Source organism: Nyctereutes procyonoides, unplaced genomic scaffold, assembly GCF_905146905.1.
Source record: "Nyctereutes procyonoides isolate TBG_1078 unplaced genomic scaffold, NYPRO_anot_genome, whole genome shotgun sequence".
NCBI lineage: Eukaryota > Metazoa > Chordata > Mammalia > Carnivora > Canidae > Nyctereutes > Nyctereutes procyonoides.
In genome coordinates, this window is record NW_026575135.1 from 71420238 (window position 1) to 71438044 (window position 17807).

The 17807-nt window shown below is 42.1% G+C and overlaps 1 protein-coding gene across 2 annotated transcripts in view; it reads left to right on the top strand.

Annotated features, from left to right (window-relative positions):
• Window positions 1-524: 524 nt before the first annotated feature.
• CANX (calnexin) overlaps window positions 525-17807 on the top strand; it is a 33539-nt gene continuing 16256 nt past the window's right edge. Inside the window, exons 1-5 of one of the 2 annotated variants that reach the window (XM_055302223.1) lie at window positions 533-679; window positions 5270-5407; window positions 16182-16358; window positions 16891-16964; window positions 17677-17735. In XM_055302223.1, coding sequence (XP_055158198.1) covers window positions 16185-16358; window positions 16891-16964; window positions 17677-17735 — 307 coding nt within the window. In that variant the 5' untranslated portion in view covers window positions 533-679; window positions 5270-5407; window positions 16182-16184. Of the gene's footprint in view, window positions 680-5269; window positions 5408-16181; window positions 16359-16890; window positions 16965-17676; window positions 17736-17807 lie in introns of both variants that reach the window. The other variant, XM_055302222.1, reaches the window with a different exon arrangement.

Below are 17807 nucleotides of genomic sequence, written 5' to 3' on the forward strand. Positions count from 1 at the left end.
CCGGGCCGAGGGAGCCCGCGCGTGGTTCCGTCCGCGCAGCGCACACGCCGCCTCCAGGAATTGGCCCTTCTCGGTGGCCCAGCGGATCGCCCACTCCTCCTGCCGGCTGCCCTCTGCCCCTCAGCAAGGGGGACGGGATGTACATCCTGGCGACCAGGTTCAGGCATCGGCGGCGAGGAACCGCAGAGGTGGGGGTGAGACTCCGGGCAGCAAGCCCACTAAGGCACCGGGACAGCGGGGCGGCTGAGCACCCGCCCGGCCGGCCCCGCCCCAGGGCGCGCGCGCCTGGTGTTCCCGATTCCGCTGCGGCCCGCCCCCTTTCCTCCCGCCCAACGAGCAGCCACTTCCTGCCTCTGCTCCAGCCAATCCTTACACTCCACGAAGAATAGCCCTAGGGGGCGTATGGGAAGGTGCCTAGAGCGATGTCTTGCTCGACCAATCAACTCCCGGAGCTGGCGCGGGGGGGCGGGACTTGGCACGGGCCCTAGCTACTCAGGAGCGAGGGGCGGACGCAGGGCCGGGCTTCGCGCGGTGGAGCTCGCTCGCGCGGCAGCCGCGGTAGCTGAGGCCTCTTGGTCCTGCGGCACGTGACGGTCGGGCAGCCTCCGCTGCTGTCTCCACTGCAGCGCGGGGCCGGGTGTGCGGGCGGGTGGAGGCGCGGGCCCCGGTACGACTCGAGGTGAGGCAGGAGGCCTGCGCGCGTCCTCGGGCCTGTGAGGACCCCGGGGGGCCTGGGTGCGCGGCGCGGGCGGGCGGCCGAAGGGCCGGGCGTGGCCGGGGCCCAGGGGGTCGGGTCGGCTTTCGAGAGCCCAGGCCCCCGCAGACGCGCGGGGCGTGAGGGACAAGGCCTGATGCTGGGTCGCCTGGCGCGGGAAGCCGGGCCCAGGCCGCGCCGCCGGGGTCGGGAGGCGTGGCAGGTGCCCTGGAGCCTCCCTCGACCTCTGGGTGGCTAACTTCTTCCTATGGCTTGGCTTCTGGGGCTTTCTGAGGCCTTTTCCTGGCTACCCGGGACGCCGCGAGGTGGGTTGGAGTATGCCGGGAACTGTCTGGAGTGGGCTCGGGCCTAGTGGGTGCTCGTAGCAGAGGGGGGAAGGTGCCCTCAGATCGCGAGAGAATACTTGCGATCTTAGCCTTCCAGGTTCAGTACTGGAAAATAAAGCCGCGGAGTGAACACCGAGCTCTAGCACCCCGAAGAATGTGCAGAATGTGCTAGAACACGGCGTGGTGGGAAAACTTCAGGCTTAACGCTTACACCTAAGGGGCTGGGGAGTAGTCCGGTCGGAAATGCAGTGGACATTAAGAGCAGGAAAGCACCTGGGATCTCACGGTGGGCGCGGCGCTTTTTGGTGGAAGAAACTGAGACCCAGAGCTATGAAATGACTGTCCCAAGGTCATGCCGTTAATTTTATGATCACGTTTGGGGTGGTAGTCGAGGGCACGGCAGGCTTGGTGCAGTAGTTACGGTTAAGGCCCTGGTTCAATCCCCTTTTTGGACTATTTGTTGTTGTGTGAACTTGGGGCAGTTCACTGATCCTCTGTGGCCTAGTTCTATCCACATAACGGACATAATACTACCTGATGGAGTTGTTAGAATTAAGTTGTGTGTGCAAGAAGACCGGGAAGCCTGACACATATTAACTGCTAGATAAATAATGATTGCAACAAGTTATGACAGCCCAAATGCTCGTATCCTGAGCTTGGAATTAAGTCCTGTTCCCTAGTACCCAAAGTCACAATTATTTATTTTTATTTTAAATTTTCGTTGACGTACAGTGCAATGTTGGTTTCTGGCTGAAGCCACATTACAGTAAGGGGAGGGAGAACAGGATCTAATGGGTCAGTTGCTGGGCATGGCAAAGTAAGTGAATGCCGGTTAGACTGAGCTGAATATTAAAAGTTTGTGAGGACAAAGGTGAGCCACGGTGAAGTCTCTTTACTTCTTGTTTAGGAAATAGAACATTTTGTTCAATGTTTTAATGGGTAGACTTTTGTTTTTAAGAGAGAATTGTGTGGTTTTTTGAAATTACTCTGTATCTTAGCTTTTCCAGCATTGTTTGAGGGTCATGAATAGAACCACTGCCGTGTTGTACACTTGCTGTAATTATACTTAAAGCAGACTTGGAGCAGAGGTAAAGCACTGTGTGGGAGCTCTTTGCACCAGCCAGGAGGCACACGAAAACTTGCTTGGCAACTGGATTAGGAGAAGGCTAGAGTGGACTGTGTATTAGAGTGTATGAGTCCCACAACAATAGATTTTCTGGCCTATCTGAATAACTATCTTACCAGAACAGACCGTTCAACACACATGTTATCTTTTCAAGAACCAGGAGAGGTGAACGTTTGGGCAGAGCTGTTGCTGCTGTTTGGGCAATCATGCTCTTGCATCCTTTCGTTAGAGTTCACTTTGCTTTGCTAAGATAGCTTCAGGGACAGAGTGACAGTTGGTAAGCCAAATGCAAAGTCTTGAATTCCAGGCACAGTGTGGTAACTGGCTTATGAACCGCGCTGGTTTCCACATCTTTAATATGGAAATGGGAAGTCTCCCACCTGCCATACCATTCAGGGGCTATTGGGAAGGACAAATAAGATGGTGAACAGGGAAGTACTTTGAAGAGTGTGCTGCACTGTGCAGATAGAACTGGCAGTCCATAACAACTCCTGGGAAAAATAAAAGCTACCAAACATAGTTGTAACATATATAACTTAATGTGGAACTTCATCAGGAAACCACTAGTTGGTCGCTTTTTTAACTGCTGCAGATGTACTTTTAAAATGTCACTGTGAACTGTGAAAACTATTTGGAGAATTTTGTTTTTTAAAGAATTGAGAGGATCTTCAGCAGTGTGTTTTGAGTATTCACATGTTAAACCTACTTAGTTTATAGCAAAAAAGAAAGTGCTATGGAAAAACCAATTAAAATGTTCCTGTCAATGAAAAACAAAATTCAAAACTGTAAACAAGATAGTATAGATATATTTTTAAATGGATGAGCATTTACAATAAGACTCATGTTTTATGTAGTTTTATATAGTTCCCCCCACCTCCCCAAATGCTTTTACTTTTTGACCAGATGCATGTGTAATATAATCATAAGATATAAAGAGTAGTAAAATAGTTCGTCTGGGGCAGCCCAGGTGGCTCAGCGGTTTAGCGCCACCTTCGGCCCGGGTGTGATCCTGGAGACCCGGGATCGAGTCCCATGTCGGGCTTCCTGCATGGAGCCTGCTTCTCCCTCTGCCTGTGTCTCTGCCTCTCTCTCTCTCTCTCTCTCTCTCTCTCTCTCTCTCTCTCTGGGTCTCTTATAAATAAATAAATAAATAAAATCTAAAAAAAAAAAAAAAGCCCAAACCAAGTGGCTTTACTAATTAATTCTACCAAATACTTAAACAAGAATTAACACCAGTCATTTACGAACTCTTCCAAAAATAGGAGAGAGCACGCTTCTCATTCTGTGAGGCCAATATTACTCTGATACCAAAACCAAAGACTTCACAAGAAAACTCTAGTCCTGTATCTTTTATGAAAATAACCCCCCCCCCAAAAAAAAAAAAATAGATGGAAAAGGGCAGCCTGGGTGGCTCAGCAGTTTGGCGCCTCCTTCAGCCCGGGGTCTGATCCTGGAGACCCGGGATCAAGTCCCACATTGGGTTCCCTGCATGGAGCCTGCTTCTCCCTCTGCCTGTGTCTCTGCCTCTCTTTCTCTGTGTGTCTCTCATGAATAAATAAATAAAAAATCTTAAAAAAATAAAATAAAAAGAATGTATACCATGACCAACTGGGATTTACCCCAGGAATGCAAGGTTGGTTCAACATACAATAATGAATATAACATACTACTACATTATAAAGGACAAAACCTTTATAGTAGACACAGATAAAAGCATTTAACAAATGCAGCTCCCTTTCATGATAAAAATACTTAACAAACTGGGAATACAAAGAGCTTCCTCCACTTGATGAAGATACAAATGATCCCTTCCTGGGGGTTTCTTCTGTTCCTTTTTCTAATTTCTCATGGATTATGGGAATTAGGGTTGAAATTTCCTAACTTTTAGGAAACAAAGTCCCACAAATAAAAGCCCAGAACCAAGTGGCTTCATTGGTGAATACTATCAGAAACCTAGGGAAGAATTGACAGCAATCCTTCCACAACCTCTTCTGAAAAATAGGAGAGAGTATTCTCAACCCATTTAGTAAGGTCAAAGCTTCCTAAATGCTAAAACCGACAAAGACTTCACAAGAACCATAGACGAGGGGATCCCTGGGTGGCTCGGCGGTTTGGCACCTGCCTTTTTGGCCCGGGGCGCGATCCTGGAGTCCCAAGAACGAGTCCCACATTGGGCTCCCTGCATGGAGCCTGTTTCTCCCTCCTCCTGTGTCTCTGCTTCTCTCTCTCTCTATGTCTATCATGAATAAATAAATAAATTTTTTTTTTTAAAGAACCATAGACAAGCATATATATCGATTTTTTTAACATCAGCTCTACACCCAGCATGGAGCTTGAACCTATGACCCTGTGATCAAGAGTTGCATGCTCTGCTGAGCAGCCAGGTGCCCCAGACTAATATTTCTCATGAAAAAAATAGACAACTTAAAAAGACAAAATATAAACTTTTAAATTTAGTAAACTTAAATAATTTAAGCCTCCATTTGTTTTAAAGATCTTTTTATCTAAATAGACCTTTATTGAGGATAAAGTTTGTGCCTTATAGGGTACAGATTTAATATTTCTTTAGTGTTTGTCCATTCCTAAAATTGATCTAAGTGGTTATCTGGATTTGCTGAAATTCATGCAGACTATGTTTCTGTTAAATAAGATACTTTGTATTCAGGTGAAGTCGCATGTATGTTATTAAATGAATGTAGTAAAATAATTTGGATTGTCTTTTTTCAAAATGTGCTAAGAACAGAATTGTAATTAATCAAAAGTTAAATTTTAGAGAATTCATGAAGGGAAGTAATCAGTGACAGAGCAGGAAAAAAGTCACATAAACACGGACATTCCTATATAGAAATGCTAAAATTGTATGGACACCATTGCTAGGAAGAGTTAAAAATCATACAGTGTGATTGGAGGAAAGCACTTTTTTTTCTTGCTATGCAAAATTACTTAGTTTTGCTTCATGGATGGAGGAAGAGGCAGGAATATTAGACCTCTAGGTGTATTCACTCTGGTTGTACTGATTGTGTATCAAAGAACAAACTATTTGCATATACCTATAAAGTACTGGTCTCTGACAGACTTTTTTATCTTTTTCTATTTTCACAGCAAGCCGTTCTGCCAGTAGTACTATTAGCCCTATCTGTAAAACAGGGAAAGAAGACCCTGGAAATTCAGTGAGCTGACCAAGCGTACAGGAAGGGGCAGGGGAGTCTGGAGCCCCTCTAGGCTTCTCTGACTTGACAGGTTATACTACCATGTGCACTGTACTTCCCTGGATATCAGGAACTACTTTTCTGAATCATCAGTTTTAAGATAGGAAATTTGTGTCTCTAGAACTCAAAATGAATTCACTCTTAAAAGTTGAATAGGGAGTGTCTGGGTGGCTCGGTCGGGTAAGCATCTGCCTTCGGCTCAGGTCCTGATCTCAGGGGCCTGGGATGGAGCCCCATGCTAGGCTTCCTGCTCCTCTGCTTCTCCCTCTCCCACTTCCTCTGTCTCCCTCCCTGCTTGCACACTCTCTCAAATAGGTAAAATCTTAAAAAAAAAAAAAAGAGTGTATTGAAGTATTAAAAATGAGCAGATTAGGGGCTCTTGAAGACTCCTCTCCCTGAGATTTTGAAAGCTGGACTTTCTGCTCTATCCTTTGGAAATTGGGAAGCAAGCCAGAAATCATATGCTTTATAAGCATATGGTATAAATGTACATGTGTTTCATTCCTGGTTTGTTTGTTTGTTTGTTTATTTATTTATTTATTTAGACAGAACACAAGCAGAGGGAGTGGCAGGCTCTCCATAGAAAAGGGAGTCCAGTGTGGGACTCAATCCCAGTATCCTGGTGTGACCTGAGCTGAAGGTAGATGCTTAACTGAGCCACCTAGGTGCCTCTTGGTATTATTTTTGTAGAAAGGTAATACTAGCCTGAGTCTTAACTGGTACTAACAAACCTGTGCATTTTTTGCGAGTTAGATGAAAGATAGGTTACGAATTTATTTTGATATTGACCCCAAAATTGATTTGTAGCACTAATACTACAGTATATTCATGAGCTCTAAAAACACAGCTGAGTATAGATACATAATGTCATCAAGGTCACTTTTAATCTATAAAACCTTTTTATGTTTCCATATATTTGTTTTTAAAGATACTTGTTTGTTTGTTTATTTTTAAGATTTTATTTGAAAAAGAGACCTTGAGAGAGAGCAGAGTGGAGAGCAGAGGGAGAAGCCAGGTCCCTGCGAGCAGGGAGCCCAACATGGGGCTTGATCCCAGAACCCTGGGATCATGACCCGGGCTAAAGGCAGATGCTTAACTGACTGAGCCACCCAGGTGCCCCCAGATTATGTTTTTTTAATCCATCCCCTTGTTCTTTGGTTTCCAGACTTTTTGGACACCATATTATAGAGATGGAGTTCCTGAAGGTCAGAGATGGACTTTTTTCATATTTGATACCTAGTTGGCACTCATGGAATTGGATGCCATCAACAAACATTGGTTTGTCTCACTGGAGCCAAATTTTCTGATAGGCATCAGATGCATTTTCTTCTTTAACCCCTTGGTAATATATAATTCCCCGTTTAAACCTATGACTGCCCAGAAAACACACCTGAACTCTACCTCCCAGTTTTTATCAGAAGCCCAGTCAATAGATTGATTAATGAGCATTTGAAGGGTATGCAGTTTGTTGATTTCTCTAGAACCTAGATACTGTAGGCTTTATTTTTACTTTTTATAGATTTATTTATTTGAAAGAGGGTGTGGAAGCAAGGGGAAGGGCAGAAGGAGAGGGAGAGAATCTTAAGCAGACTCCTGCTGAATGCTGAGTCTGAATTCAGGACCCCAGCTGAAATCAAGAGTCAGATGCTTAAGCCATTGAGGCATCCCAGTGCCCCATATGTCTTGTTTTTAGATCAAGTTCTAGATCGATAGTAATCAGAACTTGTTACCATATGGTGTTGGTCCCCATAGTATCATTGGTTTTATTGACTTAGTCTTTGCTTACATTAAAGGATGTCATAAGACAGCTGCACAAAACTCATATTTGTTATGTAACTTAAGGGTATTTGAGACAAGTTATCCACCTCAGTAGATCGTAGGTGTTAAAAGATTTTCATGTTTGTACTTTTGCTTTTTGATTGCTGGCTGTCCTGGAGGTCCATGCCTGTAGTGATTATAATTTGACTAAGATAGGAATTTAAGCGGCCTACTGTGAGACCTGTGTAGCACTGGGTAGTCTAGCTATAAGTTAAGCATCCATTGCATCCTGACTCAGAGGGGCTTTGCTGTAGAGTTTAAGGTAAGAGTCATACAGTGATTAAAAATTATGAGACACAGGGAGAGAAGTTGGCCCTGAAAGAAAAACAGAAAATGAAGTGCTCTAAGAATATAATGGGTTAAATTCTGGAGGGGGGGGGTGGGTAGGATTGTTGTAATGGCATGCTGAATGCGGGAAACCTTGCCCATTGAAGACCTAATAGATCTCAGCAGGAACTGTGAAATAGAAGAGAATTCTAGCAAATGTGGTCGGTGTTTATTACAAGAAAATTTATCTCAGTTCTTAATGAATTTATTTATTTATTATTTCTGTATCTCAGTTCAAAGGTAATTTCTTCATTCACTTTTACCCCTGAGTCTTCCACATCTAGGAACCACTTGTTTTGTGGCTTTGGGGAAGTCAAGGAGGGTGTGCTGTTTGGTTTCTAAAAGCATTAGTGCTTTGTTGTCGAACTCTTTCTTACACATTTCCTGTGGATGCTCTTAGAAACAGGAAAGCAAAGTGGTGATAGAAGTATGCTCTCTTCTTAGGATTCTGGTGAGGACTTTACAAGGGAGAAAAAAACCCTGAAATCCTCCTAAATGTTAAAGTATGTGAAAAATCACTTTGTGTCTTTAAGACAAAAGCATTTGTAGAATTACCAAGTAAGATGTAGGAACCTTGGCTTCTGATCTCAAATCTGCCAATAGCTGTGATTTTTTGGCAAGTCAGTCTCTGGACCTTAGTTTCTTGTCAAAAAGGAGAGTTAGACTAGATTCCTGTGGTATAGTTCAGCCCCAGGGTTTTGTGGGGTTTTTGTTTTGTTTTTTTGAAGGGATGGGAGATCAACCATTTGAGGCATAATAGTGGAATGTTCTTTGTTTTTTAAAGATTTTATTTATTTACTCATGAGAGACAGAGGCAGAGACATAGGCAGAGAGAGAAACAGGCTCTCTCTGGGGAGCCCAATGTGGGGCTCAATCCCAGGACCCTGGGATCACGCCCTGAGCCAAAGGCAGATGCTCAACCACTGAGCCACCCAAGCGCCCCTTCCCCCCTTTTACTTTTGATTAATTTTTTTAAAGATTTTATTTATTTATTCATGAGAGACGGAGAGAGAGAGGGAGAGAGAGGCAGAGACACAGGTAGAGGGAGAAGCAGGTTCCATGCAAGGAGCCCTACATGGGACTCGATCCCGGGACCCCAGGATCACGAAGGGAGGTGCTAAACCGCTGAGCCACCCAGGGATCTCCTATTTTTGATTAATTTTTATAGCAGTTTTAGGTTTATGAAAAAGTTACGAAGATAGCACAAAAGGATTCCCATATGATGCATACCCAGTTTCCCCTATTGTTAACAAATTAGTATAGTATGTTTATTACAATTAATGAACCAGTATTGATACATAAATAATAACTCAAGTTCATCTTTAATTTAGACTTCCTTTGTTTTTACCCACTGTCCTTTTTCTGTTCCAGGATACATTACATTTAGTCATGTGTCCTTAGGCTCTCCTTGGCAGTGACCGTTCTTTAGACTTTCCTTATTTTTGATGATCCTGATGTTTTTGAGGACTACTGATTAGGATATTTTGTAGAATGTCCTTTTGTTGGGATCCTGTTTGGTGTTTTTCTCATGATTAGACTGGGATAATGGATTTTTTGAGAGTAAGACCACAAAGGTTAAAGTCCTTTTTTCATCACATTGTATGTACTATCAACATGACCTCTCACTGTTGATGTTGACCTTGATCGCCTGCGTGAGATAGTTTTTGCCAGGTTTCTCCAGTGTAAAGTTCTACTCTCCGCATTCCCATACTGTGCTCTTTGGAGGGCTACCTTGTGTAGCCACCCACATGTAAGGAGTGGGAATTTGTCTCTCCTCCCCCATTTATTTACCCATATATTTGTATCAGTGTAGATCCATGGATATTTATTTTATACTTTGGGGTATTATCTAGTACCACTTATTTTGTTGCTCATACTATTCCACTTTGGCCACTGGGCATTCTTGTGTTCCTTTGACACCCTTCCTCGCCCCCAATCATTATGAGTGTTTTATTTCTATTTTCTTTTTTGAACACTTTTCTGGCACTGCAAGATGTTCCAGGCTCATCTTGTGTATTTCCTGCCCCAGTCCTAGAGTTGGCCATTCCTCAAGGGTCCTGTTTCCTTTAATTGGAGATGGTATTAAAAATCAAGATCTTGGTGCTAGGTATATTTGTTGTTACTGGGGTGTAGTTTCTTCTAGGCCCTCACAGGTGATGCAGCAAGGAAATGTACGCACTAATGGCATATATGTGCATATCTATAAATTCTGCTGTATGTAACTCTCTGCGAATTAACAGTGTGAATTTATACTGATGTCTGCAGCTCTCTTCCATTACCATATGGGCTAATCCAGCCTCTTTCCCTTGCTCATCTTGTCAGTTCCCACACCCAGTAGTGAAAAAGTAGCTCCCACCATCCACCCATATACTTGTTCAGTTCCAATGTACACATGCAGCCGTGTCAGAATCGTTAACCTGTACACCCATGGGCAATAACTTGATCAGCTGGAAAAGTGCTTTTGTACAGTCTGGTTTACAGACTCCACCTCTTCCAGTGAGGTTGTTGAATATGTCTGTAGCACAGATTGTTTTATCACAATTCTGCACGCTATCCTTGGGTCGGGTCACTTGACCTCCTAAATGATTTTCTAAAATTTTCATACATTAAGATTGACTCTTTGTGCTGTGACATTTCATGGGTTTTGACAAATACATAGTGTTATGTATCTGTAATTATGGCATCCTAAAGAGTAGTCTCACTGCTTAAAGTATCCCCTGTGCTGACATATTTGATCTGACCACCTTCCCCAAACCTCTGGTAACCACTGTTGTTTTTTTTTTTTTTTTTAAGATTTATCCATTCATTCATTTGAGACAGAGAGAGAGGCAGAGAGGCAGAGACACAGGCAGAGGGAGAAGGAGAAGCAGGCTCTTCACAGGAAGCCCGATGTGGGACTCAACACCAAGACCCCAGGATCACGTCCTGAGCCAAAGGAATATGCCCAACCACTGAGCCACCCAGGCGTCCCACCACTGATCTTTTTTTTTTTTAATCTTTTTTTTTTTATCGATTTTTTTTTTTTAAGATTTTATTTATTCATGAGAGATAGAGAGGCAGAGACACAGGCAGAGGCAGTTGGGCAAGTTACTTAGGAACATGATTGCTGAATAGATGGTAAGACTACATTTAATTTTGTAAGAAATTGCCACACTGCTTTTCAGAGGGGGTATGCTATTTTGCATTTTCACCAGCAATGAATGAGAGCTCGTGTTGCTTCACAAATCCTTGCCAGTTTTTGGATTTTAGCCATTCTGATATGTGCATGGTAGTATCCTGTTTTAACTTGCAGTTAGCTAATAGCAAATGATATTGAGCATCTTTTCATATACTTATTTTTCATATGACTATCTTTGGTGAGGTATCTGTTCAGAATTTTTTGCCCATTTTGTAACTGAATGGTTTGTTTTCTTGATGAGTGTGAGTTCTCCCAGGTATTTTCTCCTCGTCTGATTTGTCTTTTAATTCTCTTAAGTCTTTCACAGTGTTGAAATTTTTAGTTTTAGTAAAATCCAGTTTACCAATTTTTCTTTTCATATATCTTGCTTTTGATGTTGTATGTAAAAACTCATTGTCAAACCCAAGATCACCTAAATTTTCTCCAGTTTTCTTCTAGAAAGCATAGTAGTGCAACATGCCATGTAAATACCCACCCAATCAGTGCTACCTTTTGGATTCCATTTGATAGAGGGACTGAAATAAGATGGGATTCTGTGTTTTAGTAATGTTGCTTTTTCATTAATAAAGCAGAGAATTAAGATCACCTTACAATGTATTATTGAATTGTTTGTAAGTATGGACCAGTCTCTGACAAAACTTAGAACATTTTAGCTAACTTACTAGTGATTCTTGGAATTAGAATAAACTTACTGTCTGTAGCATTTTGGGGGTAGTATTGGCAAATTACTGGTGTTAATGCAGCATCTGTAAAGCCGGCAGTAAGTAAGGCTCAGTAAGTGTGCAGAAGAGCTCTAAGAAGTACAGTTTGGCGATACTAATTCCTCACAGGTTCCACAAGCTTCTGGATAATGTGAAAGGAACAGATGTGCCTGTACACTTCTCTCACCTAAAAAAACAAGTTCCGCACCTCAGAATGTGGAGGAAATAGCAGTGGGAGAGAAGTGCATTTTCTGAAGCTTGCTAGAGACTTCCTATGTTGTTCCTGACAAGGCAGGTAGCCTTCTGCTATCTGAAAACAGTTTTCCCTTCAGTGGGACCACTCTGCCTCCCCTACACAGATGTCTTCTTTCCCTCTGCTCCTTGGTCCACAACGTGGGCCAACTATTCTGCAGTTGCTCTGCCCTCATTAACCCTATCTGAACCCCCACCCCCCATTCCAGATCACGGCTCTTCCTGCCTGATTTTCCTGTCTTCTGTTCTATTATATCTTCTTACTATGCAACTGCATAGTACCATTCTGTCTAGTGTACTAGAAATGCAGGATTTGAATTTGAATTCTTTGAGTCTCACTTATTGTGATAATATGTAGGGTTTTTTTCTTTCTTTTCTTTTCTTTTTTTTTTTTTTAAGATTTTACTTAATTTATTCACAAGAGACAGAGAGAGAGAGAGGCAGAGACATAGGCAGAGGGAGGAGAAGCAGGCTTCATGCAGGGAGCCCGATGTGGGGCTTGATTCCGGGACTCTGGGATAATGCTCTGAGCCAAAGGCAAACGCAACCACTGAGTCAACCAGGTGTCCCATAAGTAGGTTATTTCAATTTTATTAAGTTTTGATTCTTAACAAGTAAAACATAATGAGAGTAATACCTCACGGGAGGTTTACACGAACAGTGTATATGTAACTGGAGAACTGGGCACAAATGGATTATTCATATACCCTGAACAGTGGGTCTCAAAGCATAGTTCCTGGAACTTGTTAGAAAGGTAAAAATCCAGGCCTAAACTGAACCTGAAACTTGGGATATGAGCCTCAGTAGTCTGTTTCTTTCTTTCTTTTTTTTTTTTTTTTGAAGATGTTATTTATTTATTCATGAGAGAGACAGAAAGAGAGAGGGGCAGAGACATAGAGAGAGAAGCAGGCTCCCAGCAGGGAGCCCAGTGCGGGACTCCATCCCGGATTCTGGGATCACGACCTAAGCCAAAGGCTTAGGTCAACCTCTTAGCCACCCAGGCATCCCTGTCCCTGGGAATCTAATCACCATATACAGCATTGTTTTTCTTTTTCTTTCTTATTTTTATTTTTTAAAAATTTATTCATAGAGACAGAGAGAGAAAGGCAGAGACACAGGCAGAGGGAGAAGCAGGCTCCATGCAGGGAGCTTGACGTGGGACTCGATCCCGGGTCTCCAGGGTCACACTCCGGGCTGCAGGCGGCGCTAAACTGCTGTGCCACCGGGGCTGCCCTCTTTCTTATTTTTAAAGATTTTATTTGGGTAGCCCCAGTGGCTTAGTGGTTTAGCACCGCCTTCAGCCCAGGGCGTGATCCTGGAGACCAAGGATCAAGTCCCACATGGGGTTCCCTGCATGGAGCCTGCTTCTCCCTCTGCCTGTGTCTCTGCCTCTCTCTCTCTCTCTCTTTCTCTGTGTGTCTCTCATGAATAAATAAATAAAATATTTTAAAAAAAAAAAAGATTTTATTTAGGGGCACCTGGGTGGCTCAGTGGGTTAAACCTCTGACTCCTGATTTTGGCTCAGGTCTTGATCCTAGGGCCTTAAGATCAAGTCTTCTGTGGGGCTCTATGCTCAGTGTGGAGTCTGCTTGAGATTCTCTTCCTCTGCTCCTCCCCCTGCTTGCACATTCTCATTCTCTCTCAAAATAAATAAATAAAATATTTAAAAAGGGGGCTCTGGGTGGCTTAGGTCAATTGAGTGTCTGCCATCAGCTCAGGTCATGATCTCAGGGTTCTGGGATTGAGTCCTTCATTGAGCTCCCTGCTCAGTGAAGAGTCTGCTTCTCCCTCTCCCCGCCGCCCCACCGGCCCCATGTGTGCATTCAATCTCTCTCCCTCTCTCTCAAATAAAAAAGATTTTATGATCTATTAGAGCAAGTGCATGCAAGTGGGGGGAAGGGCAGAAGGAGAGGGTCAGACAGACTCCCTGCTGAGTGTGAAGCCTGTTACTGGGCTCCATCCCAGGACCCTGAGATCCTGATCTGAGCTGAACTCATGCTTAACTGACTGAGCCACCCAGGCACCTCTATAGCATTGTTTCTATGAGAAAAAACTTGAGAGTTGTATAAAATTGATTTAGATAATAGGATTGACTCAACCTGTTTAGTTTCAGAGAATAAGTTGTAAATCAAACAGCAGTTTTGCTATGCCATTGTTTATTGTTTTGATTGCAGAAAATGGGTCTTCCCAGTGAATAAATGAGAGATTACTTGTATTTTCTTAATATATAAGAAACTGAAACAGGATGTTGACATTAAGAGTTTTTTCTAAAAACTAATAGCCCTACGAAACGTTATGAATGATTTTATTTAGCACTTATTTTCTGCACTAAATGCTAAGCATTTAGGAAATCCAGTCTCTACCTTCTTTAATTTTGTGAACACAGGGATGCCTGGGTGGCTCAGTGGTTTAGCGCCTGCCTTCAGCCCAGGGTGTGATCCTGGAGTCCCGGGATCGAGTCCCACATTGGTCTCCCTGCATGGAGCCTGCTGCTTCTTCTGCCTATGTCTCTGCCTCTTTCTCTTTGTGTTTCATGAATAAATAAATAAAATTAAAAAAAAAATTTGTGGTCACAGTCCTAAGATACATAGATAAATAAATTCCACTAACTGATGCATGCAAATTTACCTTGTTTTTGTGTTGTATTACTCACTATAAAGGATTATAGAGTTTATAAGGAATTTGGCATTAAATTGAGCATTAGAGGGCAGCCCCGGTGGCTCAGCGGTTTAGCGCCGCCTTCAGCCCAGGGTGTGATCCTGGAGACCCAGGATCGAGTCCCACATCGGGCTCCCTGCATGCAGCCTGCTTCTCCCTCTGCCTGTGTCTCTGCTTCTCTCTCTCCTCTCTGTGTATTCTCATGAATAAATAAATAAAATCTTAAAAAAAATAAAAAATAAATTGAGCATTAGAATAAATTGATTTACATTTTTCTAGAAACTCAGTTGGTCAAAATGGCAGCCTTGGCTGTGAATGGGAGCCATTCGAAGTTTATGAAGGAGCTTCCTCAGGTTTTTTTTCCTCTTCTTTTTTTTTTTTTTTTTTCTTTTGGACTTCTCCTGAGAAAGGTCTTCATTATAATCAAGAGGCCAAAAATATTAAGCTCAGGTTTTTTATTTCTTTTTTTTTTTTAGGTTTTTTATTAAAATTTTTTTGTTGTATTAAAAACACATAAGATTTACTATTTTTTTTAAAAAATTAATTGTTGTTTGTAGATTTATTATCCTAACCATTATTAAGTGTAAAGTTCTGTGGCATAAAATTTATTTACATTCTTGTGCAGTCATCATCCATCTTTTTCATCTTGCAGAATTGAAACTGTACTCCATACTATTGAAGCATACTGTGCATCCATGTGACTCAATTTTTTATATCTTTAGATCTGTGGTCCTTGGAAAGAGGACCCACCAACACCCATGACAGTCTAATACAATGCTTAAGGCACTGAAGTGTTTAAAAAATAAGAGATTAAAGTAGCTGGTCCTTAGTTTAATATTTTTGTTGAGTCTTAAAACAAACTGTATCTAGGGATGCGTGGGTGGTTCAGTTGTTAATAAGTGTCTGCCTTTTGCTCGGGTCATGATCTCAGGGTCCTGGTATGGAGCCCACATTGTGCTCCCTGCTTAGGAGGGAGCCTGCTTCTCCCTCTCCCTCTGACTGTCACTCCCCCAGTTTGTGCTCTGTCAAATAAAATCTAAAAAAAAAAAAATCTAAACTAGATGATTTTTGAACAGTAAAAATATCTATATTAATGTGAGGCTATTTAACTCTTCTGTTTCCATGTCATTATAGATAGTAATTTAGTATATGAAAAAGGCTTTTGTCCATCTTCAAACTCTGTAAGCCCAAGAAGTTAGTGTGAAGTATTCAGACACCCTGGATCTAGGTAGTGAACGTGACATTTATATGGGGATAATCATTTTGAGTTTCATTTTGAAATTTTCTTGAAAGTCATTCTTTTAACTAGCTGATTTTAAGAAAATCCCTTATTTCTGGGCTTACTTTCCTTATTTGTAAAATGAAATAGTCACAATAAAGTTCTTTTAGCTCTGATTTGAAAGCCTTAATTTTATTTATTTTATTTTTACATTTTTAAAGATTTTATTTATTCATGAGAGACACAGAGAGTCAGAGACATAGGCAGAAGCAGGCTCCCTATGGGGGGAGCCTGCCGTGGGACTTGATCCCAGGAGCCCAGGATCATGCCCCGAGCCAGCCACCCAGGTGCCCTTCCTGAAAGCTTTCATGTTAAATTAGAAGGGGGTCAGTGGGGGTCACTGGGTGGCTTAGCAGTTGCGTGCCTGCCTTTGGCCCAGGGCATGATCGTGGAGTCCTGGAATTGAGTCCCACATTGGGCTCCCTGCATGAGGCCTGCTTCTCCCTTTGCCTGTGTCTCTGCCTCTCTCTCTGTGTGTGTCTCATGAATAAATAAATAAATAAAATATTTAAAAGGGGGGGGGGTCAGTGATCTTTACAGAATATTTAAAAAGAAACAATACATTTAACTTATTTTACTTTTTTCTTTGTAGATCATGGAAGGGAAATGGCTGCTGTGTATGTTACTGGTCCTTGGAACTACTGTTGTTCAGGCTCATGAAGGACATGATGATGATATGATTGATATTGAGGACGACCTCGATGATGTTATTGAAGAGGTAGAAGACTCCAAATCAAAACCAGATACCAGCGCTCCTACATCTCCAAAGGTATGAAGTGGTCTTTGAATCTATTTGTTTTACCTCTTGAGATAATCAAAGGATGAAGTTAAATTTGGATCCTTTTCCAAGGTTAAGAAAAGTTAGCTAAAATAGCAGCCTTTCTTACATATTGTCAGTGATGAATTATATACATTGAATCAAGAGCCAGCTATAAAAATTTGGGATAATCTAAAGCAAATCCTACTAAGAAGGGAATTGTGTTGAAAATTTCAATTCTTGGGGATCCCTGGGTGGCTCAGCAGTTTAGCGCCTGCCTTTGGCCCAGGGTGCGATCCTAGAGTCCCAGGATTGAGTCCCATGTCGGGCTCCCGGCATGGAGCCTGCTTCTCCCTCCTCCTGTGTCTCTGCCTCTCTCTCTCTCTCTCTCTCTCTCTCTCTCTCTCTCTCTCATAAATAAATAAATAAATAAATAAATAAATAAATAAATAAATAAATAAATAAATAAATAAATAAATCTTTAAAAAAAAGAAAAAAGAAAAGAAAATTTCAATTCTTGAGTCATTTTTTTTATTTAACACAGGTCACCTATAAAGCTCCAGTTCCAACAGGGGAAGTGTATTTTGCTGATTCCTTTGACAGAGGAACTCTGTCAGGGTAAGCATTTCTTAGGGAAAACTGTCTTAGAGGTATACTTCATGTAAATGTGATGGTGGATTCCTTTTTGGATAGGATTTTATAAAGTAAAAAGCCTTAACTATTTTATGTCCCCACTGTTTGTGCTTATTTAGGAGAATTTAGAACATGTCCATTTAGAAAAATTTTTAGAATATGTGGGTCTAATTTCCATTTCTCTTTACCCATTGACCCTATATGTTCTTTCGAACTGAGAAATTATTTTCTTTTGAGCCTTAAAAAAAGTGGAAGGGTGACTGGGTGGCTCAGTTGGTTAAGCGTCTGACTCTTGGTTTCAGTTCAGGTCATGATCTCACAGTCATGGGATTGAGCCCCACGTTGGGCTCCATGCTCAGTACAGAGTCTGCTTCAGATTCTGTCTCTCCCTCCCTCCCACTCATGTGCTCACACGTGTGCTCGCGCTCTCTCTCAGTAAATAAAATGTTTAAAAAACAGTGGAATTATTTCATGGGTTTGATAGTTGTTTTTTTTTTTTTATCTCACAAACTCATGGGTTTGTGAGTTGAATACTATGTATTACTGTTTGTGTGGCAGATTTAAAAGTTGAAAGTAGAGTGGTTAAGTAAGCTAAGAAGAGCTGGGTAGATCCTGCTTTTGTTAGTATTTACATTGTTTTCTTTTTACAGACCAGCTATCATTTAAATCTTAATTTGGGGATTTGTCTTAATTACAGGTGGATTTTATCAAAAGCCAAGAAGGATGACACTGATGATGAAATTGCCAAATATGATGGTGAGAATTCCATTTGATTTACGTAGAATAGCAGACTGAGGCTTCTTGACATGTGGTTTCCATAGCATCTCT